This window comes from Triplophysa rosa, linkage group LG25, assembly GCF_024868665.1.
Source record: "Triplophysa rosa linkage group LG25, Trosa_1v2, whole genome shotgun sequence".
Lineage (NCBI taxonomy): Eukaryota > Metazoa > Chordata > Actinopteri > Cypriniformes > Nemacheilidae > Triplophysa > Triplophysa rosa.
This window is the reverse complement of record NC_079914.1, coordinates 16,811,864-16,839,774: the sequence shown is the minus strand read 5'-3', so window position 1 is coordinate 16,839,774 and position 27,911 is coordinate 16,811,864. Positions and strand designations below refer to the sequence as shown.

Sequence of the window (27,911 nt, the reverse complement as noted above, 5' to 3'; positions counted from 1 at the left end):
GGGGATAGAATATACAGTTTGTACAGTATAAAAACATTACGCCTATGGACTGTCCCCACGGGGATAGTAAACCAGACATGTGTGTGTGTGTGTGTGTGTGTGTGTGTGTGTGTGTGTGTGTGTGTGTGTGTGTGTGTGTGTGTGTGTGTGTGTGTGTGTGTGTGTGTGTGTGTGTGTGTGTGATGAAGAGTGTGTGTGGGGTGGTTTTTCATTTCTGTTAAATAACTCATTTGTTTATTTTCATTGTTATAATTAAAGTGCACAATTTGTTTTTTATTTAAATGTAATTAAATTTGTTGTAAAATTGTATTTTTTACAACAACAAAAATATATATATATATATACATTTTGTTTGTTAAAGGGATAGTTCACCCAAGAATCAACTTTGAGTGATTTTCTACTCACCCACATGACGTTAAACATTTTTAGAGAACTTCCGGCGTCTTCAAGCACAAATAGAGATATTTATGTGACATCCGAGAGCTTTCCAGGCCTCCTCACAGACATCATGGTGTCAGTTGTCACAAAAGACAAACTTTAATGGATATATTCTCCTCTGTCTTGTCAGTGTATGGCGCGCGTTCATGAGAGCACTTCTTCTTCGTCTTCTTCTTGGACGAGAGCATGCGTATTAGGTTTGTGCGCCAAATCGTTTTAACGTTCCTAATAAATGTTCACTACACAACCTCATTTGCTTTATGTATTGAAAGTTCTCTAAACATGTTTAACATCATGTGGGTGAGTCGAAAATCACTCAAAGTTGATTCTTGGGTGAACTTCCCCTTTAATTAGGAAGGTCTTAATTAAATAAAGCATTACATTTGAACAAATGCCTTTAATATATTTAAGCACCGAAATCTTTCAGTCTTGTTATTTATCTGTAGTTATTTTTGTCAACACTGTATGTATTTCAGTGATATTTATCCTCTTGTTTTGCAGCGTCATGGTTGTAAATGAAGCTGCTGTGATCCAGATCTTCATCATTGATCATCAAATGCCTTCCAGAGAACACGGCTGGAATTTGACGCTCCAAACAAACATGACGGGACTTGAGTTTCAGAAACGACAGCGAGTGCAGAAAACATCATGTGTTCTTATGTGAGGTCTACACACACACACAAGTGTCAACACAAGTAAAGTGCAGTGAATCCAACAACACAATTCCGTTTCATGAGCTTCCTATGAATTCATGTGACTGACAGCTTTAGGGTCGGAGCTTCGTAATTTCTCATTTAAATAATCAAACGTGTCAATACGAATCACATCGTAGAAATGAAGCAGTGAAATACCTGGTGAGATCAGGCTGGTGAAGCTCAGAAAACGGATCATATCAGAACACAAAAGCACATGTGAATGTGGATTCAAACACAGAATGCGAGTTCAGTTTAGGACAGAATGAAAAAAGCCCAAAACATTCTTGACCCGAATCATTCTCAATCTCAAGCCAAGCCTTACAAAACAATACGAACAGTAGTCACGCGTGTCTGTTAGTCACACAACACAACACAACACACAATGCCTACACATTTCTGCAGAATGAGGCGATCACACACTGACACGCTTTTATTGCATATCAATTAATCCTGGAGTGAAACTTCAGCGTTGATCATGAAACCGAACGCTGCCGGACGGATTCTTCTGAAAGGAGCGATTAGATCTCTCAGGTGACTGTAATTTCAGGTTATTTCTGCAGATCTCACAGGGATTAAATCAGCATGCGTGTTTGTGTCATTCGCATGAACTTCACAAGACGCGTCTCACCTCGGCCTTGTTTTGCATGTGGGTTTGTAATTCAAATGTCATTGTGTGTCATACGTGTGCGTGTTTATTTGAATGTTGCGCCTCTAAACAACAGTCTCTTGTGCTGTAACATGCAAATGTGCAGCTGCGATGAAACATGCGATCGTTGACGTCCCAATGAGCTGAAGACGGAAGACACACCTTTGTGTTGCGTTGAAACCGAATGTCTCTCAAAGCACAAACACGTCTCGCAGTCAGAAATGAAACCAGGTTTGTTTGGCTTGATCTGATATAAACTCTCCAAAATGAAGATGGAAAACGCTAGACTTTGTCCGGCAGCATCTGTGTCCTCTCGCTTTCTTTCTTTCTTTCTTTCTTATGTGTTGTGTGTTGACATTTGTAGCGTGTCGCTCTCGGCACACATCAGTGATATCTGATCATGAAAGTCAATGTTGAAATAAGGTCTGGCTCATAGGTCAGAAGGGTGAGGCTCAAATATAAGATAATGTTTGATAGGATTGATCTGGAATGATAGTCGAAACCACGAGTCTTCCTTTGAACATGACTTTATTTTAGAAAAGCATTGTACAAAACACAAGTCAAAGTAAATAAACGTGAACACCATCTGAGAGAAAACCTCATACGCAATATTCAGTGACTGAAATCACAGATGAATTGAACAGAATCTGATTGGCACTTGATTGACAAGTATTTCGACGGTAAACATAATCTATACATTTATAAAAAGTGGAATAGATACATACTTCATATCACCCTCCTTCTGTCGAATTCAACTGTTCCAATCGCTTTACAGTTAAAAAACATGCGTTGATACAAAGAGTCATAATATGGAATATACAGATGAGATTCGAGCCACGCCCGCGTGCCATCATAACTAGAGCTCATCTACTGGAGCAACAACGCACTTTTACTGGTTCATAAAACCTACTCGAGCCATAACACTGGCTTACAGTTTCTGTGAAAGCTTTCCGTCTGGAAAGAGTTTGTTTCTAAAGAGAGGATCTGACGTTCCTCATTTATCACGAGTTCAAAGTCTCTACGTGTGGAAGCGACCCTCTTTCCTCAGGTGGTCTTCAGTATCCCGTCGCCTCGATCCTCCAGCCGGTCGAGTTCTTCCCAAACTTATAGACGAGTCTTCGGCCGTCCACTCTCTCCAGAATGTCTCTCTTGTAGTAATATCTGTAAAAAATCACACACGTTTGGATCAATCTGCTGTCCTCGAGTCGTGATGACAGAACACGTACATCTGGGAGACGTCTATTTGATGTCTGCATTACATCTGCAAGACGTATTTTTTGAGTGTTTGCTCATCTTCAACGCGTCTCTGAGACGTCTGCCGTCTAGAAGACGTCCATAAGATGTTTGTGATTTAGAATGGATGTAACGCAGCTCTTTCTGAGACGTTTAGCAGATGTCGTTCTGACGTTTAGTGGACGTGTTTACCTCATGGCTCTGCTGAGCTTCTCGTAGGTCATGCTGCTGTTCTTCTTCTTCTGACCCCACAGCTGAGCGACGGCTTCCGACTTCAGGAACTTGAAGACTCCGTCCCGCCGGTCCTCCCACTTCATCAGACCCTGATGCTGCTCGGGGTGGATGAGGATGTCTCTGATGAACTCCCACAGGTGAGTTCCTCTTGGAGCTGAAACGCATCGACCCGATGAGTACAAACGCTTCTCTCGCATCTGATAGTGCATCACTCCGAGATCTTTTTACTCACCATGTTTGCTTTTTTTGGACTCGATGATGTGATCGAACCCCTTCGCCTGCTTCGGAGGTCGCCCTCTGCCTCTTTTTTTGGCTTGCACTGGTTCTGGTTTCACAGAGTCCTCTGAGGAGAAAAGAAGGCGTGGGATGAGTTTTTTTTCTGTCGCGGGGCACTGCTCAGTTTCCTGCAGTGTGAACTGAACTGGAGAAACTTACTGGGGACGGAGTATTCTGGATCAGAATCGCTTCCACTGCACTCGGGCGAGCTCGGGTTCATCAGACTCCCTGCAAGAACCACAAAGAGAAACTTCAGACCTCAGGACGTATGGAATTAATCGTTTGGAGTGGGAGTTAAAATCGAGTGTCACGTACCGTTGTGAGAGCTCTGCAGACTCTCAGACAGAGAATCATAACCGTGATCGCTCTCTGGAGTCAGCTGGTTTCTGTACTCGCTGAGGTAACTGTATTCGACCTCAGATCTGTCTGTGAACACACATTACATCATATTAAACATTATTCATCATGCACGCTTGAGAGGCGCTCGACAGACACGTCTTCTCGTGATTCTTACCTGTGGGCTGAACCACCACCGTCTCCAGCAATGGTCCCAGACCCGGCACGCTCATGAAGGGAAACAGGAGGTTGTCCAGGAGGTCGAATTCAGATTCGCTCAGAACCGCGTTCTCCTGTAGATCCGAAGCTGCAGATTGAATCGAGATGTTTAACGCAAAGAACCTGAAAACATTCACTGAGGTTAATATAATCCAGTAGCTCACCATATCTGGCTCTCAGGTTCTCCAGACTGTGATGGAGTTTATCACCGAACACGGCCCCGAACAGAGCCATCAGATCATCTCTGGACATCCCGCAGAGCATCGGCCCGTCCATGTTGCAGTAGGCCATGTTCAACAGACTGGCATCAACCCTGCTGTCCTCCACGTGATATCCAATCCACTCCAGGACGTTCTGTCTGCTCCACGACTGCGGATTCACCTGGTGCCAGGGACCTGCCGGAGTTCAAAGAAACGTCAGACTCAAGTGCTCCAGGGCCGAGCGTCTGTTTGTGTTCGCACCGTTGAGCGTCAACAATGACCGCATCGCCAGAGGATCAAAACGAAAGCGTTTCTGTCGGCCAAGTTAAACATTCCCTGAGTTAATGATTGTAAGAGTCGGTGGCGGAGGTCAAACCGCAGGGATGCCAGATTATGGCGCGGCTGGATGGGTTTGACGGTGAGATGTCTTGAGTGTGTTGATGAGCTCTTACCTGTCGTGTTGATGTTGTTGTTATTGTTGAAGGTGAGTTCAGAGAGTTGTGGCACTCGCAGCATCATGTTCAACAGATTGGGCTGCGGATCAGACGGGTACAGGTTGGCATTCGCGTTGTTGAGGATTTGACAGAGTTCACTCGACGCCATTAGAGTTCTGTCATAACACGGAAAAACAATGTGGAATGTTTAATAAAGAAACACACAAAAATAATGATCAAGTTTAGGGTTTTTGTGTTCAAATTCACATTTTTCCATTGACATTTTTAAAGCATTTCAAATTGAGTTCAGTGGCACTTTTCACAGTTTCTGCATCGTTGCAAACGCAGCTTTGTGCTAAATACATAACACACCAGTAAAAGTAATCCAATTCAATTTCTCCTCCGTTTTCAAAAGAAAGCTGATGTAAATGACGTTTAAGATGTAAATAATGAGGTTTACCTGCGGCAGTGATGCGAAGCTGTTGTTGTGTTTCAGGTGTAATAATCCAGACTGTGATGGTTTAATGTCAGTGGTGTTCAGGTCGTTCACACTCTCCAGAGTTTGTGCTCATTCACCTGCTGTCCACTGAGTTTTATAGCAGACAGAGGGGTGTGGCCAGGTGAGACTGCAGAGGCGGGGCCAGGTGAGTGCGGCTGGTAGGAGGGGGAATTCCAGCGAACCTCTCTCTCTCTCTCCCCCCCTCTCTCTCTCTCTCTCTCTCTCTCTATGAAGAGTGTGTGTGGGGTGGTTTTTCATTTCTGTTAAATAACTCATTTGTTTATTTTCATTGTTATAATTAAAGTGCACAATTTGTTTTTTATTTAAATGTAATTAAATTTGTTGTAAAATTGTATTTTTTACAACAACAAAAATATATATATATATATACATTTTGTTTGTTAAAGGGATAGTTCACCCAAGAATCAACTTTGAGTGATTTTCTACTCACCCACATGACGTTAAACATTTTTAGAGAACTTCCGGCGTCTTCAAGCACAAATAGAGATATTTATGTGACATCCGAGAGCTTTCCAGGCCTCCTCACAGACATCATGGTGTCAGTTGTCACAAAAGACAAACTTTAATGGATATATTCTCCTCTGTCTTGTCAGTGTATGGCGCGCGTTCATGAGAGCACTTCTTCTTCGTCTTCTTCTTGGACGAGAGCATGCGTATTAGGTTTGTGCGCCAAATCGTTTTAACGTTCCTAATAAATGTTCACTACACAACCTCATTTGCTTTATGTATTGAAAGTTCTCTAAACATGTTTAACATCATGTGGGTGAGTCGAAAATCACTCAAAGTTGATTCTTGGGTGAACTTCCCCTTTAATTAGGAAGGTCTTAATTAAATAAAGCATTACATTTGAACAAATGCCTTTAATATATTTAAGCACCGAAATCTTTCAGTCTTGTTATTTATCTGTAGTTATTTTTGTCAACACTGTATGTATTTCAGTGATATTTATCCTCTTGTTTTGCAGCGTCATGGTTGTAAATGAAGCTGCTGTGATCCAGATCTTCATCATTGATCATCAAATGCCTTCCAGAGAACACGGCTGGAATTTGACGCTCCAAACAAACATGACGGGACTTGAGTTTCAGAAACGACAGCGAGTGCAGAAAACATCATGTGTTCTTATGTGAGGTCTACACACACACACAAGTGTCAACACAAGTAAAGTGCAGTGAATCCAACAACACAATTCCGTTTCATGAGCTTCCTATGAATTCATGTGACTGACAGCTTTAGGGTCGGAGCTTCGTAATTTCTCATTTAAATAATCAAACGTGTCAATACGAATCACATCGTAGAAATGAAGCAGTGAAATACCTGGTGAGATCAGGCTGGTGAAGCTCAGAAAACGGATCATATCAGAACACAAAAGCACATGTGAATGTGGATTCAAACACAGAATGCGAGTTCAGTTTAGGACAGAATGAAAAAAGCCCAAAACATTCTTGACCCGAATCATTCTCAATCTCAAGCCAAGCCTTACAAAACAATACGAACAGTAGTCACGCGTGTCTGTTAGTCACACAACACAACACAACACACAATGCCTACACATTTCTGCAGAATGAGGCGATCACACACTGACACGCTTTTATTGCATATCAATTAATCCTGGAGTGAAACTTCAGCGTTGATCATGAAACCGAACGCTGCCGGACGGATTCTTCTGAAAGGAGCGATTAGATCTCTCAGGTGACTGTAATTTCAGGTTATTTCTGCAGATCTCACAGGGATTAAATCAGCATGCGTGTTTGTGTCATTCGCATGAACTTCACAAGACGCGTCTCACCTCGGCCTTGTTTTGCATGTGGGTTTGTAATTCAAATGTCATTGTGTGTCATACGTGTGCGTGTTTATTTGAATGTTGCGCCTCTAAACAACAGTCTCTTGTGCTGTAACATGCAAATGTGCAGCTGCGATGAAACATGCGATCGTTGACGTCCCAATGAGCTGAAGACGGAAGACACACCTTTGTGTTGCGTTGAAACCGAATGTCTCTCAAAGCACAAACACGTCTCGCAGTCAGAAATGAAACCAGGTTTGTTTGGCTTGATCTGATATAAACTCTCCAAAATGAAGATGGAAAACGCTAGACTTTGTCCGGCAGCATCTGTGTCCTCTCGCTTTCTTTCTTTCTTTCTTTCTTATGTGTTGTGTGTTGACATTTGTAGCGTGTCGCTCTCGGCACACATCAGTGATATCTGATCATGAAAGTCAATGTTGAAATAAGGTCTGGCTCATAGGTCAGAAGGGTGAGGCTCAAATATAAGATAATGTTTGATAGGATTGATCTGGAATGATAGTCGAAACCACGAGTCTTCCTTTGAACATGACTTTATTTTAGAAAAGCATTGTACAAAACACAAGTCAAAGTAAATAAACGTGAACACCATCTGAGAGAAAACCTCATACGCAATATTCAGTGACTGAAATCACAGATGAATTGAACAGAATCTGATTGGCACTTGATTGACAAGTATTTCGACGGTAAACATAATCTATACATTTATAAAAAGTGGAATAGATACATACTTCATATCACCCTCCTTCTGTCGAATTCAACTGTTCCAATCGCTTTACAGTTAAAAAACATGCGTTGATACAAAGAGTCATAATATGGAATATACAGATGAGATTCGAGCCACGCCCGCGTGCCATCATAACTAGAGCTCATCTACTGGAGCAACAACGCACTTTTACTGGTTCATAAAACCTACTCGAGCCATAACACTGGCTTACAGTTTCTGTGAAAGCTTTCCGTCTGGAAAGAGTTTGTTTCTAAAGAGAGGATCTGACGTTCCTCATTTATCACGAGTTCAAAGTCTCTACGTGTGGAAGCGACCCTCTTTCCTCAGGTGGTCTTCAGTATCCCGTCGCCTCGATCCTCCAGCCGGTCGAGTTCTTCCCAAACTTATAGACGAGTCTTCGGCCGTCCACTCTCTCCAGAATGTCTCTCTTGTAGTAATTGTGTGTGTGTGTGTGTGTGTGTGTGTGTGTGTGTGTGTGTGTGTGTGTGTGTGTGTGTGTGTGTGTGTGTGTGTGTGTGTGTGTTAAGGAATTCCTCTCCATCATGCTGACCTTCACGCTTTACTAGATGTGGTCAATATATAACAGGCAAGACCCCAAGCTGACTAACACACACACACACACACACACACACACATAGATGTGTTACATCATGTTGGAACTCCTCAATCATCTCTATTGTTTTGAAATTAATATAATTATGATAATTATCAAACCACCTTCCCTAACCAAACCCTTTCCAGACACTCTCATTTAAGACACAACATTTTTTTTTAAAGTCCCATTATGCTTTCCTTCATATTGTGATTTTACAGCATTTGATGCCCAAACACTAATGTTCCCCCCCCACACACGGACACGAGCGCACACACAAACACACACGTTTATTCAGTGTGTGAATGAGCTCATGTGATAATCATCTATTGTTTAGATAAAAAGTAAATGATAATGACTGCAGACGAACCCAAAGTCAAACCCAGTTTTTAACATCATATCATCATCTCACTTCCACTGAAATCTCCATTCAACACGTCACACACTCATGTTTATTTACACGCACACACATATCTTAATTCTACAGACTCCTATAAACAGTAGAACTGAACGCTTACTGAAAACCTTCTGCATTTTACAGATGTGTCACCAAAATATGACAAAGTACACACTCTCTCTCTCTCAAACACACACACACTTACATTATACCCACCCACACACACACACACACACACACACAAACACACCCACCAACACACTTATTTTCTAAGTCAAGCAGAAAAGCCCCTGTGTTTCTCACTAAGACTGCGGCACACTGCTGCCATCATGTGGTGAGATCTGATAACTACAACAGTCATCAAATGATCATTCACTACACCTGGATCATATGACATCATAACTGTGTTTCTGCAGATCGCCTCACTGATGTCATCACACACCTGTACGACCTCAAAAGAGTTGAAACACTTTGAAACACAACCATGTCTCAAACGCTGCTCAGCAGAAACACCCGAGACAGAGATGAGAACTCGGTCAGGTCTGATGATCGTCTCACGCTGACGCTCTCGTAAGAGTTCCTTCAATCTGTCATCTGGTCTTTTTATAGAAGAAACCAACAGCTGCTTCACGACCCCCCCCACACACACACAGCCTCAGCGACCCTCGTCTGCCCGACACGCTGTTATAAATAGTGATGTGTGTGCGTGTGCTCAGTCTCAGTGATGGCCGACAGAAAGAGCAGCGCTAGCTCTCGCCCGACAGTCAGGAGGAAAGAGAGAGCAGAACCTGAGGCCAAGAAAGATGAGGAACCCGCTAAAGAAGCGGAGGTGAGCGAGACGGAGACGCCGAAGGAGAATGGAGCGGCCGCCGACGCCACCAACGGAGAGAAGCCTGAACCCATGGAGCTGCCGCCGTTTGAGATCATCACGGGGTGAGTCTGAAGAACGCCGCCTCGCTAACCTGAAGATCCGCGTGTTTGTATTTCACTCGCTCGTCCTTCAAACCTGCATGTGCTTCTGTGGAGAGGTTGAGAGGAACGCTCGTGGAACGAAGAGACCGATAACTCCAGCCCGACCCCCTCCAGGGCCACGAATGTCTGTCATCTAAAGCTTTCACAAATACCACAGAAGAGATCGTTTCATTCTCTCCAACACACTGACCTGCGATGAGACATCAAACATTCATCATTCAGAGGAGCATAAAGCGACGCTCGTGGAATAGTGGCGTATATCACACTTCAGAGCACTAGAAAAGTGTCTGGGAGGAACCCTATTTCTCAAAAGTTGCTCTTTTAAAAGGCTTCATTCCAGTTCTCAATTACGTTTGATTGAAGTATCAGCTTCGTCTCAGATGTTTCTCATAAGGTTCCTGAGGTGAACGCGTTTAGGAGCAATTGTTGACACACAGTAAGGGTACAGATCTGAAAAACGTATTTGCATCATTACATTTTGAGGGAATGTGATGAGAAACCTTCGAGTTCATGTTGAGACGTCGGCGTGTACATGAGCACAATTTGAGACGTTCTCGAGAAACTCCAGAAGAAATATGTCAGATTAATAAGGGCAAAAGCATCTGAGAAACAGGAGAAATCTTCATGTGTTCTCTGTTATTCCTGTCCAAGAGACACAGTTGAGACATGAGTGAGATCTCATTTGTGCTCGTTTTTCCTGCGGGGACAGACAGTTCTTTTGTATCTCATAGCTCGGATCATTTGCTCTTGAGACAAAAACTTTTCAGTTTATATTAAGACTTTAGTACGTATACGAGCAAACTTTGAGACATTCTTGAGATCTCTTTTGAAACTCCAGAGAAGATGTGCAAGATTACCTCAAAGGTCTTTTCCTCACATTCTGAACATATTTACGGTGATTTCACGTGAAACAATTTACACTCAAAAAAATTGAGCAAACTTCTAAGCTGTGAAATCAATGAAATATACTGTGTAAAATCTGAGTAACTCAAGTATTTCTATCAGAATTCACCAGAAATATGAAGTGTATATTAAATATATCTTTTTCATAAAATAAACTATATATAAACTCTGTATATTTGAGATAAATTAACTGTTGAACTTTTAATAAAAAATGTAATATGTTCCACTGAACTGAAATCAGTTAAATGATTTTATTAAGTTAATATAACTCAAGAAAGAGACATCTCCATTTGCTCTGCATGTGTTCTGATATCTGTCCGTGAGAAAGAGTTGAGACATGAACGAGATGTGATTCGGTGTTTAATTGAATAATGTTGACACATGCAGCAGGTGCAGTTTCAGGTTCGATCTGGCAGCAAACACACAATACAGATCTGTATATGGGTCAGAATCTAAGAATATACAGATCTGCTCGGCCTGCAGGTATTTATAACCTCGCAGTCATTCCATCTGTCAGCCGGTGTTAAAAACAACCCCAGAAACCCCCTCACATAACACCAGACTCACTGCTGCGAGACTTCACACACAACACAACTTGCGCTCACTTTGACTTCATCTCAACATTTGCTTACAGATAAACGCATGTCAGATTTGTTTCTGTGACATTTAAACAGTTGCCAAAATTGCACGAGCAGAACAACTTTGTTCTTTCATAAGATAAATCACAGATGAGATCTCTTTAATGTCTCGGTTATTTCTCGTAGACATCAGTGAGATTAAATGAAGAGCAACTGGAAACTTCCTTAAAGTCCCAGTGAAATTAAAAATGACAATTCTTATTTTTTCATGAAATATTGCAGCGTTTATAGTAAATAGTTGATCAATGTGGGTCATTCTCTTTTTAAAATCCGTGTGGCCTCATAATCTTCAGTTCAAATCTGAAAAACCACTTCCGTCCTGTAATGACTCTCCATCTGAAATGACGAATGTTAGACGGCTTGGGCAGAGCATCCGTTAACTCCTCCCCTTCAACTGTCAGTCTGCTGCCAGCTCCATTTCAAAATACAACGGCTGTTTTTATACGTTTTTATACTGAGATCAGATTTGTCTTGTCTGCAATCAAACGTCAATATTATTGAAGATCTCGATATCAACTCAAACATTTCTCATCACATCAAGATTATTTGACCTCAACAATCTACATTCATTTACACCTTCATACTTCTCGTGTGTTTCAACAGTTACACTCTCATTTGTTTCTCTTTTTATTTCTCCTAAACAGTTTTAGGAGAAACATCTGAGATCAAATTGAGACTAAAATGATTAAAGAATAGTAAGCCGAGGTTGAAGATTTAAGATGAAATATCTGAGATAACATCTTTTCATCTCTCATGTGTCTTTAGGAACCGCATCGATCCCTTCTTCTTCAAGTTTCAGTTCAAGAACGTGGAATACTCATCCGGCCGAAACAAAACCTTCCTGTGTTATCTGGTGGATCAAGGTCCCGGGGCCGACGGTCTCCTCAGAGGTTACCTAGAGGACGAGCACACGGGTTCTCACGCGGAGGAGGCGTTCTTCCAGCAGGTCCTGCCCAGCTGTGACCCCGCCTGTAAATACACCATCACCTGGTACGTGTCGTCCAGCCCCTGCGCTGCCTGCGCCGGGAAACTGGCCGAGATCCTCGAGTCACGCAAAACCGTCCGTCTGTCCATCTTCTCCGCTCGTCTCTTCGAGTGGGAGGAGCCGGCGATCCAGGCGGGGCTGAAGGCGCTGGCGGCCGCTGGCTGTAAGCTACGCATGATGAAGCCGTTGGATTTCAACTACACCTGGGACACGTTCGTGGAGAACGACGATCAGCAGTTCACGCCGTGGGAGGACTGCCAGGAAAACTACGAGTATTATCAGGAGAAGCTGGCTGATATTCTGCAGTGAGACAGTAAGAGACGCAAACACGATTTAAGAGACACAATCATACGATTAAAGGGCTTCCTGACCACTAGAAACACATTTGCTTCCTCACTGAATCCATCTGGACCATGTGTTTTTAGAACACATTGATGTAAATAGTTTTTCCAAGGTGGTCTAGACCAGATCTGGACCAGCTAATAACCATAAATCACCAGTCTGGATCACACGCACTGTATACAAATGTTGGGTTGTTTTAACCCATGGTTGGGTCAAATTTGGACATTTTCTAGATTCATGTAACCCAATAGTTGGGTTTGCCAGTATTTTATATTTTATCCATTCATGAGTTAAAAAAAACAACCCCACATTTTTTTTTAGAATCGAATTAAACGCAAAAACACTTGGTATAAGCTTATAACTGGTATAAGCTGAATATTCTAGCAGTGAATTATACATCGTTTCGGTATTCCAGATACAATTCTTCTACATTAAGTCCGTACCCAGCTAGCACAGGTACGTCTGTAAGAGGTCTGCTAGAGATCTGGAAAACATCTTCAGTGTAAAAACATCTGCTAAACGTCTTAGAAAGAGCAGCTTTACATCCATTCTAAATCATAAACATCACACAGACGTCTTCTAGACGTATATATGACATCTGACGTCTCAGAGACGTATTGCAGATGTAAATGCAGACATCAAATAGACGTCCCCCAGATGCATGTGTGCTGTCAGGGTACCATCTCAGAGAAAATATTCAATCTGTCTCAAAAATCCAACTCATTCTTGACAGTTTGTCTACAAAAACACCATTCTAACACAAATGAAACGTCACAAAGTGTGAGATCTGAGACACAGACCACAACTTTCACATGACACACAAACCGTGTTACTCATGTGAATCCAGAATAAAACCGCAGAAAGTGCCTAAACCGATCTGTTCTGGATATTGGTTAAAACAGCACATTTTACATTTGGCACAACTGTACCGAATGGAATTATTTCATTATACATTCAGCAAAAAATAAACACAAGACTATTGCTGTTAGAAATCACTTTTGATTAAAAAATAAAATATACTCCCATTGAAACTTTCTCTTAAATCTGTCGGCCATCTTGGATTCAAGTTGAGCTCATTCAACTGCTGACATTCAAAATGTTGCTTTACTGCCATCTGCTGTCCGTTTTTAATTGAATAGAAATTAAACAAATATTTCTTTACCTGGTGAATATTCACTCCTTATGTTATACTTTTAAACTTTTGTTTATACTTTTTAAATGATTTCTGTTTCCTGTAACGTCTGTTTTCTCATCTCTTGCCTTTCCTCTGTGCATGGCATAGAAATGTGTTCCCAGTGCATTCTGGGATTGCCTTTACTTTCCCTTCATCTACATTGAAGTTTTGAAATGTTTCTCTTTTTCAGGATGACGGGCGTACTCTTTCCAAAAGTGAAGAGAGAGAGAGACTGTATGTGTGTGTGTGTGCGTGTGTGCGTGAGAGAGAGATACTGTGAAACACGTGTGTGTGACGTCTGTTGTCTGAAATCCCAGAATGGTATGAAGATACAGATTCATTTCATTAAGTAGTCTTCGTAATGTCGACGGGACGCTTGAAATGTTTCCTGTTGAATCAGCTGTCAAGACTTCTGTTTACTTCTCTGTGGTGCCTCACTTTTCACCTGTTTTATATTGTGGACCTGTGATGGATTTTAGATTCGTTTTATTGAACTTTTTTACGTTCATGCTGGTCAGAGCACGAATTCACACTGAGAAAATGATCGAGAAATGTAATTTTTTTATTAGAATTTCAAATAAATAAACGTTACAGCTGTTTTGAGATATTGATAAAGCACACGAAATGAAAATAACTACGTGTGTAAAGGTTCACCTTCACTGTTTTGGAAAATTAAAGGGTTTTGTCTTGTTTTGCTGTGTGATGAAGATCATTTCAATCATCTGTGAGAATCATTTAAAGTCCCCGTGAACCGGAAGTTCCGATTGTTTTTACTTCCGTATTCTGACACATTTCTGAGTGAAAAGGAATTTCAAAGGAGAAAATGAGTGGGCGTGGCTTGCGTTTTCCCCTGCAAATTGATTGGATGAGTAAAAACCGCTGTTGCATTTTGAAATGAAACTGGCAGCAGACTGACAGTTGAAGGGGAGGAGTTAGCGGATACTCCGCCCAAGCCGTCTAATTTGAGATGGATAGTCATTTCAGGGCGGAAGTGCATTTTCAGATATTAACTGAAGATTATTGAGGGTACATGAATTTTCACCAACACTGATCAACTGTTTACTATAAACGCTGCAATATTTCATGAAAAAATACGAATTGTCATTTTTAATTTCACTGGGACTTTAAAATCTAAACACAGACATTCACGACATCGACCTAATTTACTGTAAAGCTTTCAAATCCCTCACATATCAACAGCTGGGACTACAGAAAGAAGCACATCTGAACCTCCGATGAGAAGTTTCATCATGTTATAAATAAATCTTGAAGATCTTTAGGCAGGACTATACAGCAATGAACGTGTGATACCACATTTGCTAACCAGCACTCAACAATACAGACGTACAGTTTGTGTGTGAATTATAAATCAAACACACTGTGAAAGTGATGACGTGGTGACGTCACGAGGCGCCGCACAGACCGATCGGTCAACGACATCAGGGTGTATCATATCGTCACATTACTTCAATGTCATACGCGATTGGTCGAAGCAGTGCCGTGTGATTATTCAGGTCATCGGGTGTTATTTCTCTCCGTCCAGCACAGCGGTGAGGTGAGGCGTGTACATGTCACTCAGCAGCGTCTCCAGCGCCCTCCTGTGGCCGGGCTGAGAGCGCAGGAGACCCGGGCGGGTGTCAGGGTCACCGGGGGTCAGCGTGCGTGTCTGAGCCGTGTGAAGACCCTCCATCGCGCTGGACAGCCAGATCAAACGCTTCAGACTCTGAATGGAGCGACCGCGATCATGCATCAACTGATGCTCCGTCACCGCCCGTCTGCTGGAACAAACACCACGTCACAACATTTCAGGCCAAACAAAACATTTCTGTTCAATCAAATACAGGCCTAAATATTGTTTGAAAACCTCAAATGTAATGAAGATCTGAAAACAAAAAAAACTGAAATAAGTACTAAAACTAGTCATTAAAAACTTAAACAGAATTAACTTAAATCCAGCCAAACTAAAATGATTACAAAAACTAAAATATCAAAATATTAATAAAACTACTAAACCAAAGTGAAAAAACAAAATAACTCTGTGTGATGTATGACAAATTCAAGCTGCAGCAAATTTGCTGATGGACAAATTTAAAATGACCAAATAAAAACTACATATAGATATGAAATACATTTCAAATAAAAAAGGTTTACCTTTCGCTGTCTTGACACTGAACGACTGTCATCACCATCAGTAAGACGACAGCCAGACGCCGATGAGACCACAGACCCTTCAACATCATCCACAGAAGAAAACACAACTCTCTCTCTCTCTCTCTCTCTCTCTCTCTCTCTCTCTCTCTCTGACTGTGAGACGGCTGTCTGTTCTCCTGCAGGTGTTGGACTGACAGACAGTCACTCCTCAGAGTTTATATAGACCCCCTGCACTCCAAAACACAGGAAGTGATGTCACAGTCAGACCCCCGAGACTCCCAATTATCAGTCCGACTCCTTTATGATGAATTTTGATGAACTTCACAGAGACTCCTGCGGTTGAATTTCAAACTCCAAGCAGAAAATGTGAATGTGCTGAGAAACGTGTTTTTCTACCTGAAAGAAATATGAGAGAAGATGAAAGAGCATCAGATCAACTCTACGAACTATTAGCTTCAGAATTAAAAACTGTTTTTCAGATGTTTTCTTCGATTCATCACAACTTTAAATGCTGCTGGTGTCCATGAAAAGCTTCAGGATTGTCTGAAAGTTAGATCGTTAGAAGCTCAAAACCACGTGACATCATCAATGTGATTCCACATGAACAGAGGAGCGTCTCTAAGGAGTCTCGTCGTCGTAGCAACCCATCTTGGATGTGGTTTCTGTAGGTGAGAAATGTCGGTCTGCTGGTGTTTGAGTGGGATGTTGATGTTTCAGCTTTCATTCCTGCGCACATGAACATCTCTAACTAGCAACTGACACAAGATGACAAACTTTCTCAATTAAAACCGATCATTCTCTCATGAAGTTTCAAACCACACATTAAATCATAAAAGACAACTTTGATCAGAAAATAATCGAAAGCATGACATTTAAAAGTCACACGACACGTTTATAAGAGAAACAGACAGAAATGATTACACGCGTGGTTCTGTGATGTTTATAATTACCAGTGTTGGGTGTAACTAGTTACTGTAATTGAATTACTTTCCCATTGAAAAAGTAAAGTAAGGGATTACTCTAATTTCTTCTGTAATTTAACAGTTACTTCTGATGTAATTCAACTAAATACTGTGTGTAGCCTACTATATGTGTGAGCAATAGTGGAATTGACATCAACTTTAAAATCTGTGCTTTAATGTATAATTCTCACATTTGTAATACTTTGGTCAGTTAATAACACTACTTTATGTAGTTTAATATGATTTATTTGAATGAATTAAAAGAGCCGTTTCATGTCTATCCTTGAATCACTTAACTGATCAAGGTTGATACGGGATATAGAAAGTAATTAGTAATAAGTAACTAAATACTTTTTGGAAAAAGTAATTTGTACAGTCATCTAATTACACTATTGAATATGTCATTAGTAACTAGTATTTAATTACTTTTTCAGAGTAACTTGCCCAACACTGGCGATTATTAATGTCATTCCTCTCAGATGAGGCACGATGTGATGAGATCCTGTCACAGACCGTCTATGCAGCCTGCAGACGCCAGGACACGGCCTACGCTGCGTGCGTCATGACGTATCGTCTAGTACGAATTTGCGTTCGCATCTCCGCGCTGCGCCATTTCAGAGCAAACCCGACACACTGGAGACCGAAATCGAGCAGAAACGCGGTCGACAAGCGCGCGATACTCAAGGTAAATTAACGTGTGTTTCTTATGATTACCAGTGCATTTGTCATATTTAATATGAGCGTAGCAGAATCGCGCGATTGTTTTGTGTTTTACACCGATTTGAGTGGGTTTTTTTGCAGGCCGCCATTTTACCGTTGATCCGGATTAGCCGCTAACAACGCGTCTTTAATTCTCCTCGTTATTTAAACTATAATGTTTCAATCTTCGCAACAGTTTATATTTCTTTATTTCGTGTTGATTAATGATGAAGTGTCGGTCAACGTTAAAGTGTTTGTTTAAATCTAGTCGCGCGTGCACGCCGTGCGCCATTTTGAGCTGCAAACAAAAGCTAAGGCCCGAGTTCATTGATTCCTCTCAGTTCGTTGTTACATTTTACGTGCTTTTACATTATAAATTCTAACAAAGATTTCTGTGTGTTTATTCTAGATTATTATACTTCTTTCATACGCGACTGGTGTAGTATGGAAGTGTTAAAATACAGTGATCGTGAAGCTCTCGGAGAGCAACCTGAGGAGACATTAAACGATATTTAAGCAGCGATGTAACGAAAAAAAATCTGGGGGCGGGTTTAAACACAAAAGAATAGTAAAATGTAGCGCAATCTATTGCTAAAAGTGTCCTAAAATATGATCAAAGCTACATGTAGGGAGGGGCGCACCACACATCGCCATATGGGCGTCACAATGGTCTGCTATAATGACTGGTTTTCATATGCAAGGAAAGTAAAGGTTTGTGCGCAGTCAACGTTAGGATGTCTTGGACTTTTTTTATACACTGCAACAGAAAAACATGACTTCATTTTTTTTAAGTTACGATTCTGCTTTCTTTTCCCAGAAAGTAAGTTTTAGTAAAAAATATAATCCAAGTTGATTTTACAGGCTTAAAGCATTAGCACATTTTTCTTTGACGTGTAACTCAAATGACGGTGAAACTAAGATATGCCGCCACACCTTTTCCCCTGTATTCAGTTAAAACCTTTACAAAGTCTCTGAATGCTCTCAAAGAAACACTGAAGTGGTTTATTCCACAGTGTCTTAAGTGTCCTGGGTTTTTTGGGGGTGTGGTTTTGACAGGTTCATTGGGTTGATTCATTTGCATCTAGCAGGAACTTGCACCACTTTCATTACCTGGAAACACTTTTTAAAAAAAATCTTTTGTCTCTCGTTCCAAACCTGATCAAGTTAGGAACAGCACTGAAGTTCTGATGGATTCTAATGCAGAAGTGTGAATGCTTGTTAACCGTGAGCTCTTGGGTCCTGCAGATCTAGTCATGCATCGGGATTGTCCTCTGGACTGTAAGGTGTACGTGGGTAACCTGGGCAACAATGGCAATAAATCCGAGCTGGAGAGGTCTTTCGGTTATTACGGACCCCTGAGGAGCGTTTGGGTGGCCCGGAATCCTCCCGGCTTTGCGTTCGTGGAGTTCGAGGACCCTCGCGATGCCACAGACGCCGTCAGAGAGCTGGACGGACGGTGTGTGCCAATCACAACGCTTCCCTCGTCTCTTAATTATTTTTTTTCTGTATTGTGGTTTAACCGTGTGCTGTCGTCACGCAGGACTCTTTGCGGTTGCCGGGTGAGGGTGGAGTTGTCCAACGGGGAGAAGCGAAATCGTAACCGGGGTCCGCCTCCATCCTGGAGCCGACGCCCACGCGATGACCACCGTAGACGTAGCCCGACCGCCAGACGCAGGTAAACCCTTTCTCTCCCCTCAGGTGTATGTAGGTGTTGGATCGGAGGGTAATAATGGGTTTCGATCGGCCCGCCGGACCCGGAGGCCTGCGCTCGTCGCCGGGCTGCTTCTGTCTGCTGGAGATCCTTTACTCTTCCATCTTCATTATCATTGATAACCATTAAACAATAAATGCAACTCGCGCCTGACTGGGCTACTCAAATTCTTATAGATCTCGATTTACCTGCAGGCCTGATGTGTAAACTGTGCTTTTTACGTTATAAGTTTACGATAAGTTTATCTTTCCAAATCCTGATGAGTGCATGGAACGTTTTTCAATGCGAATTTCCGCACACATCAGGATTTATTGAAAATGAACTTAAACGTGCGCACTGCAAGACCACGGATGCTTTAAGAATAAAATATACACATGCGTGTCGTTTTGAGGCCTCAGATCAAGTTTTATTCGAGTGAATCTCACAACAAAAGTCCGTCATGTTTCACCCCATTATCAAAACCATTGGATTTAATTGTGCAGCCTTTAATTTGTTTTTGCGTTATGTTCTATGTAGTTGTTAGCCTCAGACATCAGGAAACGTTTGTTTTATGTCAATGAAAGTTTAAATTGTTGTCGTCGTGTTTTGATTCCGGGGTGAAATGCGATCGGCGTCTTTCCGGCATGTGCGATTCACAATATTTCTCGTTGATTGGCGAGAACTCGCGCAAATTGGATTTCAAAGCCCAGTCGCTGGTCTGTAGTAAGATAATGGCGAGTGTCAATGGTTGGAATGCAATCTTTTGTTGACTTAAATGAAGGTTGTTTTTTATTTTCTTTTATCATCTATATTAATAAAAATGAACCCGTTGCAGAGTCACCACCATGCCTCTCCTCACCACCCTCTGAGTCAGTCTACTAGTCCTCTTTCAGCATCATGTGACCAGCGTGCCCCAATCAGCTGGCTGGGTCGGTGTCACATGACCCAGGCACGGCCAGTCATCAGGTGGCACCAGCCCATTGGTTCCTGAGCATGCCGTTGTCAGCTCCTCCAACCTTAACACCCAATCGGCAGCGGCCCACTTCACATTCCTCACCAATCGGCGTTTAACGTTTACCAATGTCTACACTTCCAAGCGGCATCATCAGCCTACAGCTAAGCAATAAAAGCAGGAAAAATCCACTACGTCCAGCCCCCATCCGCAAGCCAGCTAATCAGCGCCAGCTAATCAGCTCGCGGCATCTGGCCTGCACTTTCCCACCAATTCTGCTCCCCGGCCGCCAGCCGCCTCCCCTTCGCCTTTTCTAGCTTGTTGAAAACCAAAAGCCTAGTAAGTTTTTCCTGCTTTATACAGTTTAATGCTGAAATACAGATGTAAGATGAGGAGAAATCTCCTGTGCAGTTGAATCAAACAGGGTTGGTATGAAATCTCCTGAACACACAGAGAGAGGGAGAGAGAGAGAGAGAGAGAGAGAGGGGTTAAGCTAGGTAAGCAGACTGATGGGGAGCCCAAACGGAGGTTAAGGGCTTTCAGTGTGTGTGTTTTTTTTTTTGGTTTCTTTCCCTGTCTCCATTCTGTCTGCTGTGCGTGAATTCTAGACTCTGATGTTAACTAGTTCTAGTCTCAGAGCAGTGTCGCGAGGTTCACCCAACCCTCGTGTGTTCTTGATGATGATGTGAGAGCAGATCTCCACTCCACCCCTGTATCAGGGCGGTGTTGAGTTCTAGCCGGCTGGAGATTCAGGGCTGTTCTTGTCTTCTGAACCGTCTGCTCACTCTTGTGCTCATTTTCCCTCCTCTTCAGATCTCCCAGGAAGAGGAGCTTCAGTCGTAGTCGTAGCAGGTGAGATCAACGATAATCTTCTCTCCGTCTCGTGTACTGAATCTCGCTAAGCGATGTTCTTCGGACTCTTTCTAGATCTTTGTCCAGAGAGCGCAGAAGGGAAAGATCTCTGTCCCGTGACAGGAACCACAAACCCTCAAGATCTTTCTCACGATCAAGGAGGTAAGTGTCCTTCATATAATTCATGCGTGTTTGAGAAATGTTGACGAACGCTGAACCCGGTTCTCTTTACAGTCGTTCCAGATCTACCGAGAGGAAATAAACGTGATGGAACCTCGACACAGATCAGGCATCTTCAAGAAGACTTAATCATCCGTGTCTCCCGTGGTTGTTTTTTTACGCAGCAGTTATTTTACAGTTTCATTTGTTTTCTGTGGCAGCCTGTGTGTGTGTGTGTTAGCGGGTGTACGTCACTTTTTATGTGACATCATTCCATCTCGCACACTTTTAAGAATCTTTTTTTATTTGATGTAAAAGCGGCAATCTCCGTGTGATTGGTCAGGTGGACTGAGAGTGGAATCTGCTGCTCTGAACTGGTTCCTTTAGGTTTTATTTGTTACTGTGTAATGAGAGCAGCAGTGGGGGGGTGTAATGGCACTATAATGACAGCAGGGGGAGAAATGAAGAACAGCTTTCATATATTATTTTCCTTGTAGTGTTTGTACTGTTTATAGTGTTGATCTGAATTAAATCTCATTACAAAACACTCACTTCTTGCGTCTGATTTTCATTTGATTTGTTTTATTTAAACACTTGTCTTGGTGTGGGTGAGGTCTAAAATGCGCACCTGTTCTGCATTTCTAGATAAGTTACAAATGAAGAAGGCGCCTCGGGTGAATGTTTGATTGTTTTTGTGTGAACTCATGTGCACTGACAGTGACGTTCTCGCAGGTTAAGATTAGTTTTTATTTCCTATCAATTAGCTTGCTTGTATCTGCCGGAATAAGACTCCATTTCTTGTGTTTGGAATTTTTTTCACAATATGTAAATGGATTATTTTCATAGTGCTTTCTGCAATTAATAATGAGAATAGAATAATAGACAATGAAAATGGATATGTATATTATCTTAATAAAAAACGAGACGAGTTGTATTTTTGAAAATCTTGCGTAAGATGAGCATCAGTGATGCTACAGGAAATCCTGGTTAAATATTGAACCGTAGTGATGTGTGCACATGTAATGAAGTGTGTTGTGTTAACCGCAGAGGGGTCGTATGCTAGAAGAACCTGTCATCTTTTGAGTTTCTTCTGAAGACAAATGTGTTCTAGTACAAAAGTAATCTGCAGACTCGTGATCGATTCACACAGTGGTTTAACAGTCCTGGGATTTAAGATCTTTGATATTCTAAAGGTTGCGGTAATCAAATATTCTGTCACTCAGGTTGTTCCAAATCTGTATAAATGTCTTTCTGATAAACACAAAGATATTTGGACGAATGCTTGTGACCCAGCAGTTCTTGGACCCCATTGACTACCGTAGTAGAAAAAATAACTGTATTTTTTGTTCTATGAACACAAAACAAGATATTTTGAAGAATGTAGGACAGCAAACAGTTCTGGGGCACTTTGGACTACCAGTTTCATTTTTCTTCTATAGTCAACGGGGTCGAACTGTTCGGTTACAAGCATTCATCTAAACATCTTTCTGTGTTTGACATTATACAGGTTTGAAAAACTAGAGAGTGAGACATTCGTGACAGATTTTTCATCTTTTAGTGAACTGCCCCTTTAATTCACGAGTCTTGTCCTCAGAAGAGACACTTTTCTGCTGAATGACGTCATGCTGATGAAGAGACTGCACCTGTATCTCAACCAGTACTCTTGAGGTAAACGGATCTTTATTAATAAATGTGTTTCTTTATTTTTATCAGTGTTGAGGAAGTTTTGTTCTGTAACTGTCTGCCGTTTCACGTGGAAAAATACTACAAAAAATAAATGCACAAAAAGTAAAGAAACTTTCACGTATAAATGAATGACATTTAGTCATTTATCAGATGCTTTTATAGAATCAATCTGAATGAATGAACGAACTGGTTGTACATTCAAAATGACCCGCCACTTCCCCTGGCGTTACTCAACGCTCCGTTATGGAACGCCATTAAGGCCAAAACGTGTGAAACTAACGTGTTAACACGCAATTACGCGTTAACACGTAATTGCGTGTTAACACGTAATTGAGCGTTAACGCGTAATTACTATGGAACGCCATTAAGGCCAAAACGTGTGAAACTAACGTGTTAACACGCAATTACGCGTTAACACGTAATTACGTGTTAACGCGTAGTACGTGTTAACACGTAATTGCGCGTTAACGCGTAATTGCGTGTTAACACGTCGTTTTAAACGACGTGTTAACACGTAATTACGTGTTAACACGTCGTTTTGTGCATGCACATTGTACCACGGAACTTCACCGCCACCTGCTGGTGTGGCGGTATTACTCAAACAAACAGACCCAGCAGACTGGTTTTTGACTATGTATTTTGAGAGCATAAGTAGTCTACAACTGTATAGAGTGATTACAGAATAACTAAAAATCAAGTGTTGTTTAAATGCCTAATATTGTTTAGATGGACCCATTCAACTATTAAACGCTGAAAGGCATATACATTTTCAGAATCACTATATACAATACACATTTCTTAAGTTTAAATGCATCTTTCACCAAACAATATTTTCATATACACAAGCATATTTCTATAGCCAAGTTTGTTTAGAGCCATGTAAAGCAGAAATGAACATCAATATTTATACAGTCAATCCCTATGCATCAATATTTGTTAGTGAGCCCCTTTCATAACACTTATAAAGCAAGTAGTCCATTCCTCTGGCGTCTAATCAGCCTAATGTGCTGCTTCCAACCGATGATGACACATGCTGGCCTATTGCACATATCAGTCTTTGAACTGTTTTGTAATTGTTTTTAACAAAAATGTATTGTAGCGAAATATGTAACAATGACATGGAAAACATAATTCCCAGTTAGACAGGTACCCTGTTAGAGTAAGACATATGATGTGTAATATAGACAGACCCTCCTGAAGGTGTTTCTATTTGTAACTGTTTAAAGTTGTGCCTCTGTAAACAAAACTGTTGTTTAATGTTTGATTACTAATGAAACCAAAATGTATTGTAATACGTTGAAAACAGACATTAACAGATAAAATATGAATAAATGGGCCACATTACAGCCTCTAAAAGAAAGTGATAGGACCATCATAAAGACAGCTTTGCTACTAGAAATTATTATTATAAGCTTGTAACCTTACATGTGACTTATCTGTTTTGTTAGATTACATGACCCTTGTTTGGTAGCTCAAACTGACAAGTTATTGCATTAGAAGAAATAAGCTTCTGGAATGTATTTCTTTGAGTATCAAAAGTACAGAGCGTACACATTCAAGTCAGCTCAGTTTTATTGTCATTCTGTTATATGTGGGGACATACAAAGAAATGATATGTCTCACAGGACCACGGTGTTACACATTTAACACATAACTTAAACCAGGGATCTGCAACCCTGCTCCTGGAGAGCTACCGTCCTGAAGATATCAGTTCCAACCCCAATCAAACACACCTGTTCCATCCTATCAAAGTGTTCAGGGTTGCTGGATAAATACAGACAGATGTGCTGAAGAGGGGTTGGAGCTGAAGTCTGCAGGATGGTAGCTCTCCAGGAGCAGCGTTGGAGATTACAAATAACATTACACATAACTATACATATATATTATATAAACACATTTAAACTGACTAAGTCTAACCAATGAGCTAAGAATTAAGCTAACAATTCCTACCTGCAAAATATTCAATTTTCAATTGTATTTATATAGCGCTTTTCACAATTATCATTGTTGCAAAGCAGCTGTACATACATCATAATTTTAAAAAAGTATATGATATTAAGACACATGGTATTATTTCTCAATGCAATGTACACTGATGAAACTGAAATAAATGTTATCTTGGATTGTCAGAAACGGTCAATTATTTAATTGAAGTATATTTAATCTAGGTATATTATTATTTTAAATATTGTTAAATTACAATATACCAGAACAGTTTGCAATAATACCAAAACGTATGAAAAGAATATATTTGTTCAAGTTAAAGTATGGTAATTGTTAGTTGTCATCAGGTGGATTGCCCATCATCACAAGCATCTGGCTGAACTGGGAAGAGCATCAGGCCACAACCCGGAGCTTGGACTGGCGACCTCTGGTGTCTTCGGGAACTCCAGGACGGGGCATGGAAAACAAAACAAACTGATATTAGTGTAGAGGCCGCTCATAGAAAGTGTAACAAAGTTACACATTATGATAAAAGAGAAACATACAAAGAAACTGCATAGATAAAATAGGTTTGTATAGCAGACAAGGATGTTACAGCAACTAATGAAGCATAATTGAAACCAGTAACTTGCTGACCCTGAGCCAGATATGCTTACATGCTTTTAAGGTTTTTCTGTAATAAACACAGACACAACAACTTGAGGTGTGTAAACTAATATTGCTTACAACAATATAAGGCAGAATAATCATGTGTGCACAGGAAAATAATTTTAAATAAGCATTCATATATCCACCTGTGCGGTACATGGCTTGGTGCGCATCAAGGCAGGTTGGTCCAAGTTTATTTTGCCAAACAACTCCTTTGTTAATGTATGCAGTCCCGCAACAAGCAGATTCAGCTTCTGGTTTATTGATTATTATGTTGTCATCCAAATCAGCATCTGTCAAGCTTGTGAATCAACACAGGCGCATAATCTGTTAAGGGCAAACATGCAAAGAAGAAAATCTTCAACAAGAGTGGCTTGTATTAGTAATATCTGAAATAAGACAATTATTTTCCCTTAAAATGAATTTTGTATCAATGGCTATTCCATTGAAAAATCCTAGAATGAGCGTCAGATCAACACGATTTGAGAATATTATTTAATATGTTTATTTATTCATTTATTTATTTATTCATTTATTTATTAGATATTATTTATTATAATGATCTTGCTTGGTCTATAAACACCATGCACTGTGCTGTGTTTTACCTTCCTGTGTTTTTCTTATTTGCTCCTGTAAAGCTGCTTTGGAACAATGCACATTGTGAAAAGCGCTATATAAATAAAATTGAATTGAATTGAATGTTAACTTGGAAGCATTGCGAACCCCTTTACCTCTTGCAAATACAGCGTATTCCAGTTAACATCACTCACCTCGCTAGTCTGTGCATGTGCAAGCCTGGATGTTTCCTTTACAAGTGCAGTTGCAGTTAACAAGAACGGGGTGTCCAAAGCCATTTTCCCAAAGAAACTGTTCCTCGTTATCTTCTTCTGCGGCTTTTCTACCTGTATTCCTCGGTGGTAGTTTTTGCCTGTTCCGTGTACGTTTATCTTCCGTCAATGTCCGTGGTTTATGATGGCTGATGAGGTAAACTAACTGTAAGCTTAACGTAGCGTTTGGGTCACAACATCATGAATAATTCAAATAAAACGAAGGTGTGTTTTCACGTTGACACTGCCTGTCGTAATAGCTTGTAATCCTTCTGATAAATATTAATGCGGTGATTCGCGCCTTCGTTTTATTGTAATTATTCATTAAGCTGTAAACGTGCACTGACGTAATGCTTACTATGAGCCTATCTCATCTAACACAACTTCCTAAATATGGAACGCCATTAAGGCCAAAACGTGTGAAACTAACGTGTTAACACGCAATTACGCGTTAACACGTAATTGCGTGTTAACGCGTAGTACGTGTTAACACGTAATTGCGTGTTAACGCGTAATTGCGTGTTAACACGTTAGTTTCACACGTTTTGGCCTTAATGGCGTTCCATACTCCGTGACGTCACGGCGCCTTGAGTCTCCGTAGCGACTGACTGGATATGAAATCAGAAAGAAGAATGGTTAAATGCTCACACGTTATTTTGAATCCAATTAAGTTACACGTTAAAACAATAAACAAATTTATCCATGACATTTATCCATATCAAAACTAATAGACACAAATGGTGCACTTTTTGTAGTCTTCATGAGGGAAAATTGGCTCATTTGATTTATAACTCTAATGTAATTCTGCAAGACAAATAATAAACAAACGTTTGCTAAATGATTTTTACTTTAAATGTCGCTGAATGGTGACAAAAGAAATATGGTGTCAACTCTTTGGAGAAGTTCCCTTCAATCCATCACTAAATAGCCTGCTTTTGATCTTGGATTTTTCTTCAGGAAAAGGGAAGACACCTTTTTTTACTGTTTATTCTGTTTGTTAATATTTCTCATTTTAAAGCAACTTTTAAAGTGGAAAAGTGTTTTATTAATAAAACTGCTGGCTGGTGTTTCTCAGGATTTGGTTGCGATGTCGAGTGTTACGCAAGTGTCCAGACACCCGCCAAATCAAACAAACAAACAAACATCAGTTTACACGCGTGATCGACTCTTCCTAATGAATAACTGAATGTAATTGGCGTGGGAAGGATCCACTCATTAGTGACACAAACCGTTTTAGTGCAGTGCAGCTTCTGTTTAGTAAATAAAAAATATGATTTAATGACATTTTCATGTATAGGATTCATATGTGCATAATATGTCTTTGAATTTGAAAACTACCAATTTAATAAAACATTGTCATGAATCTTTTGACAGTTTTTGTATCACATAGATTGTAACGTTACACAATGAGCCTCATTCTGAACTTGATGTATTCGTGAAAGTATTTAAAAGTATTAAAGTAGGAGAATATTGGTTTTATTGATTATCCATAAGATTAAAAAGAGCTATTCCATTTATGTTGCACTTTCATGACTGCAAGTTCATAAGAAACTCAACTTTAGGATCTTGACTGCTGTACAAT

At 40.7% G+C, this 27,911-nt stretch overlaps 4 protein-coding genes and 1 long non-coding RNA gene across 8 annotated transcripts; 2 read left to right on the top strand and 3 right to left on the bottom strand.

The window, feature by feature from the left end:
* Nucleotides 1-2,295: 2,295 nt before the first annotated feature.
* Nucleotides 2,296-5,302, bottom strand: elf3 (E74-like factor 3 (ets domain transcription factor, epithelial-specific)). Its single transcript, XM_057326058.1, has 9 exons — nt 5,172-5,302; nt 4,730-4,887; nt 4,242-4,472; nt 4,037-4,165; nt 3,838-3,948; nt 3,682-3,750; nt 3,479-3,589; nt 3,205-3,400; nt 2,296-2,940 (listed from the first exon to the last, which is right to left on the bottom strand). Exons 2-9 carry the CDS (start codon nt 4,878-4,880, stop codon nt 2,835-2,837), a joined length of 1,104 nt encoding a protein of 367 aa, XP_057182041.1. The 5' UTR covers nt 4,881-4,887; nt 5,172-5,302; the 3' UTR covers nt 2,296-2,834.
* Nucleotides 5,303-9,046: 3,744 nt separating this feature from the next.
* On the top strand, nt 9,047-14,431 carry apobec2a (apolipoprotein B mRNA editing enzyme, catalytic polypeptide-like 2a). Its single transcript, XM_057326059.1, has 3 exons — nt 9,047-9,678; nt 12,024-12,556; nt 13,950-14,431. Exons 1-2 carry the CDS (start codon nt 9,470-9,472, stop codon nt 12,550-12,552), a joined length of 738 nt encoding a protein of 245 aa, XP_057182042.1. The 5' UTR covers nt 9,047-9,469; the 3' UTR covers nt 12,553-12,556; nt 13,950-14,431.
* Nucleotides 14,432-14,724: 293 nt separating this feature from the next.
* pth4 (parathyroid hormone 4) lies at nt 14,725-16,201 on the bottom strand. 2 transcript variants are annotated; one of them, XM_057326068.1, is made up of 2 exons: nt 15,911-16,201; nt 14,725-15,537 (listed from the first exon to the last, which is right to left on the bottom strand). In XM_057326068.1, the coding sequence occupies exons 1-2, from the start codon at nt 15,997-15,999 to the stop codon at nt 15,285-15,287; spliced, it is 342 nt and encodes a 113-aa protein (XP_057182051.1). In that variant the 5' UTR covers nt 16,000-16,201; the 3' UTR covers nt 14,725-15,284. The 2 variants fall into 2 exon arrangements, with proteins under 2 accessions (XP_057182051.1, XP_057182052.1); XM_057326069.1 differs by having other exon boundaries at nt 14,725-15,534; nt 15,911-16,200.
* Nucleotides 16,202-17,447: 1,246 nt separating this feature from the next.
* srsf3b (serine and arginine rich splicing factor 3b) lies at nt 17,448-21,775 on the top strand. The gene is made up of 6 exons (XM_057326064.1): nt 17,448-17,557; nt 18,817-19,027; nt 19,112-19,246; nt 21,027-21,065; nt 21,141-21,227; nt 21,300-21,775. Exons 2-6 carry the CDS (start codon nt 18,825-18,827, stop codon nt 21,325-21,327), a joined length of 492 nt encoding a protein of 163 aa, XP_057182047.1. The 5' UTR covers nt 17,448-17,557; nt 18,817-18,824; the 3' UTR covers nt 21,328-21,775.
* Nucleotides 21,776-24,464: 2,689 nt separating this feature from the next.
* On the bottom strand, nt 24,465-26,774 carry LOC130548971 (uncharacterized). 3 transcript variants are annotated; one of them, XR_008962118.1, is made up of 3 exons: nt 26,273-26,770; nt 26,108-26,143; nt 24,465-25,829 (listed from the first exon to the last, which is right to left on the bottom strand). It is a non-coding gene; the product is annotated as an uncharacterized LOC130548971 (long non-coding RNA). The 3 variants fall into 3 exon arrangements; XR_008962117.1 differs by having other exon boundaries at nt 26,108-26,140; XR_008962116.1 differs by lacking the exon at nt 26,108-26,143 and having other exon boundaries at nt 26,273-26,774.
* Nucleotides 26,775-27,911: the final 1,137 nt, after the last annotated feature.

Coding starts and splice junctions, on each gene's coding strand:
- elf3 (XM_057326058.1), bottom strand. CDS start 4,880: ATGGCGTCGAGTGAACTCTGTCAAATCCTCAACAACGCGAATGCCAAC. Junction 4,473..4,729: donor CAACAACATCAACACGACAG/GTAAGAGCTCAT, acceptor GAACTCCGGCAG/GTCCCTGGCACCAGGTGAAT. Junction 3,401..3,478: donor GTCCAAAAAAAGCAAACATG/GTGAGTAAAAAG, acceptor GATGCGTTTCAG/CTCCAAGAGGAACTCACCTG.
- apobec2a (XM_057326059.1), top strand. CDS start 9,470: ATGGCCGACAGAAAGAGCAGCGCTAGCTCTCGCCCGACAGTCAGGAGG. Junction 9,679..12,023: donor CCGTTTGAGATCATCACGGG/GTGAGTCTGAAG, acceptor ATGTGTCTTTAG/GAACCGCATCGATCCCTTCT.
- pth4 (XM_057326068.1), bottom strand. CDS start 15,999: ATGATGTTGAAGGGTCTGTGGTCTCATCGGCGTCTGGCTGTCGTCTTA. Junction 15,538..15,910: donor CAGTGTCAAGACAGCGAAAG/GTAAACCTTTTT, acceptor TGTTTGTTCCAG/CAGACGGGCGGTGACGGAGC.
- srsf3b (XM_057326064.1), top strand. CDS start 18,825: ATGCATCGGGATTGTCCTCTGGACTGTAAGGTGTACGTGGGTAACCTG. Junction 21,066..21,140: donor TTCAGTCGTAGTCGTAGCAG/GTGAGATCAACG, acceptor GACTCTTTCTAG/ATCTTTGTCCAGAGAGCGCA. Junction 21,228..21,299: donor TCTTTCTCACGATCAAGGAG/GTAAGTGTCCTT, acceptor TTCTCTTTACAG/TCGTTCCAGATCTACCGAGA.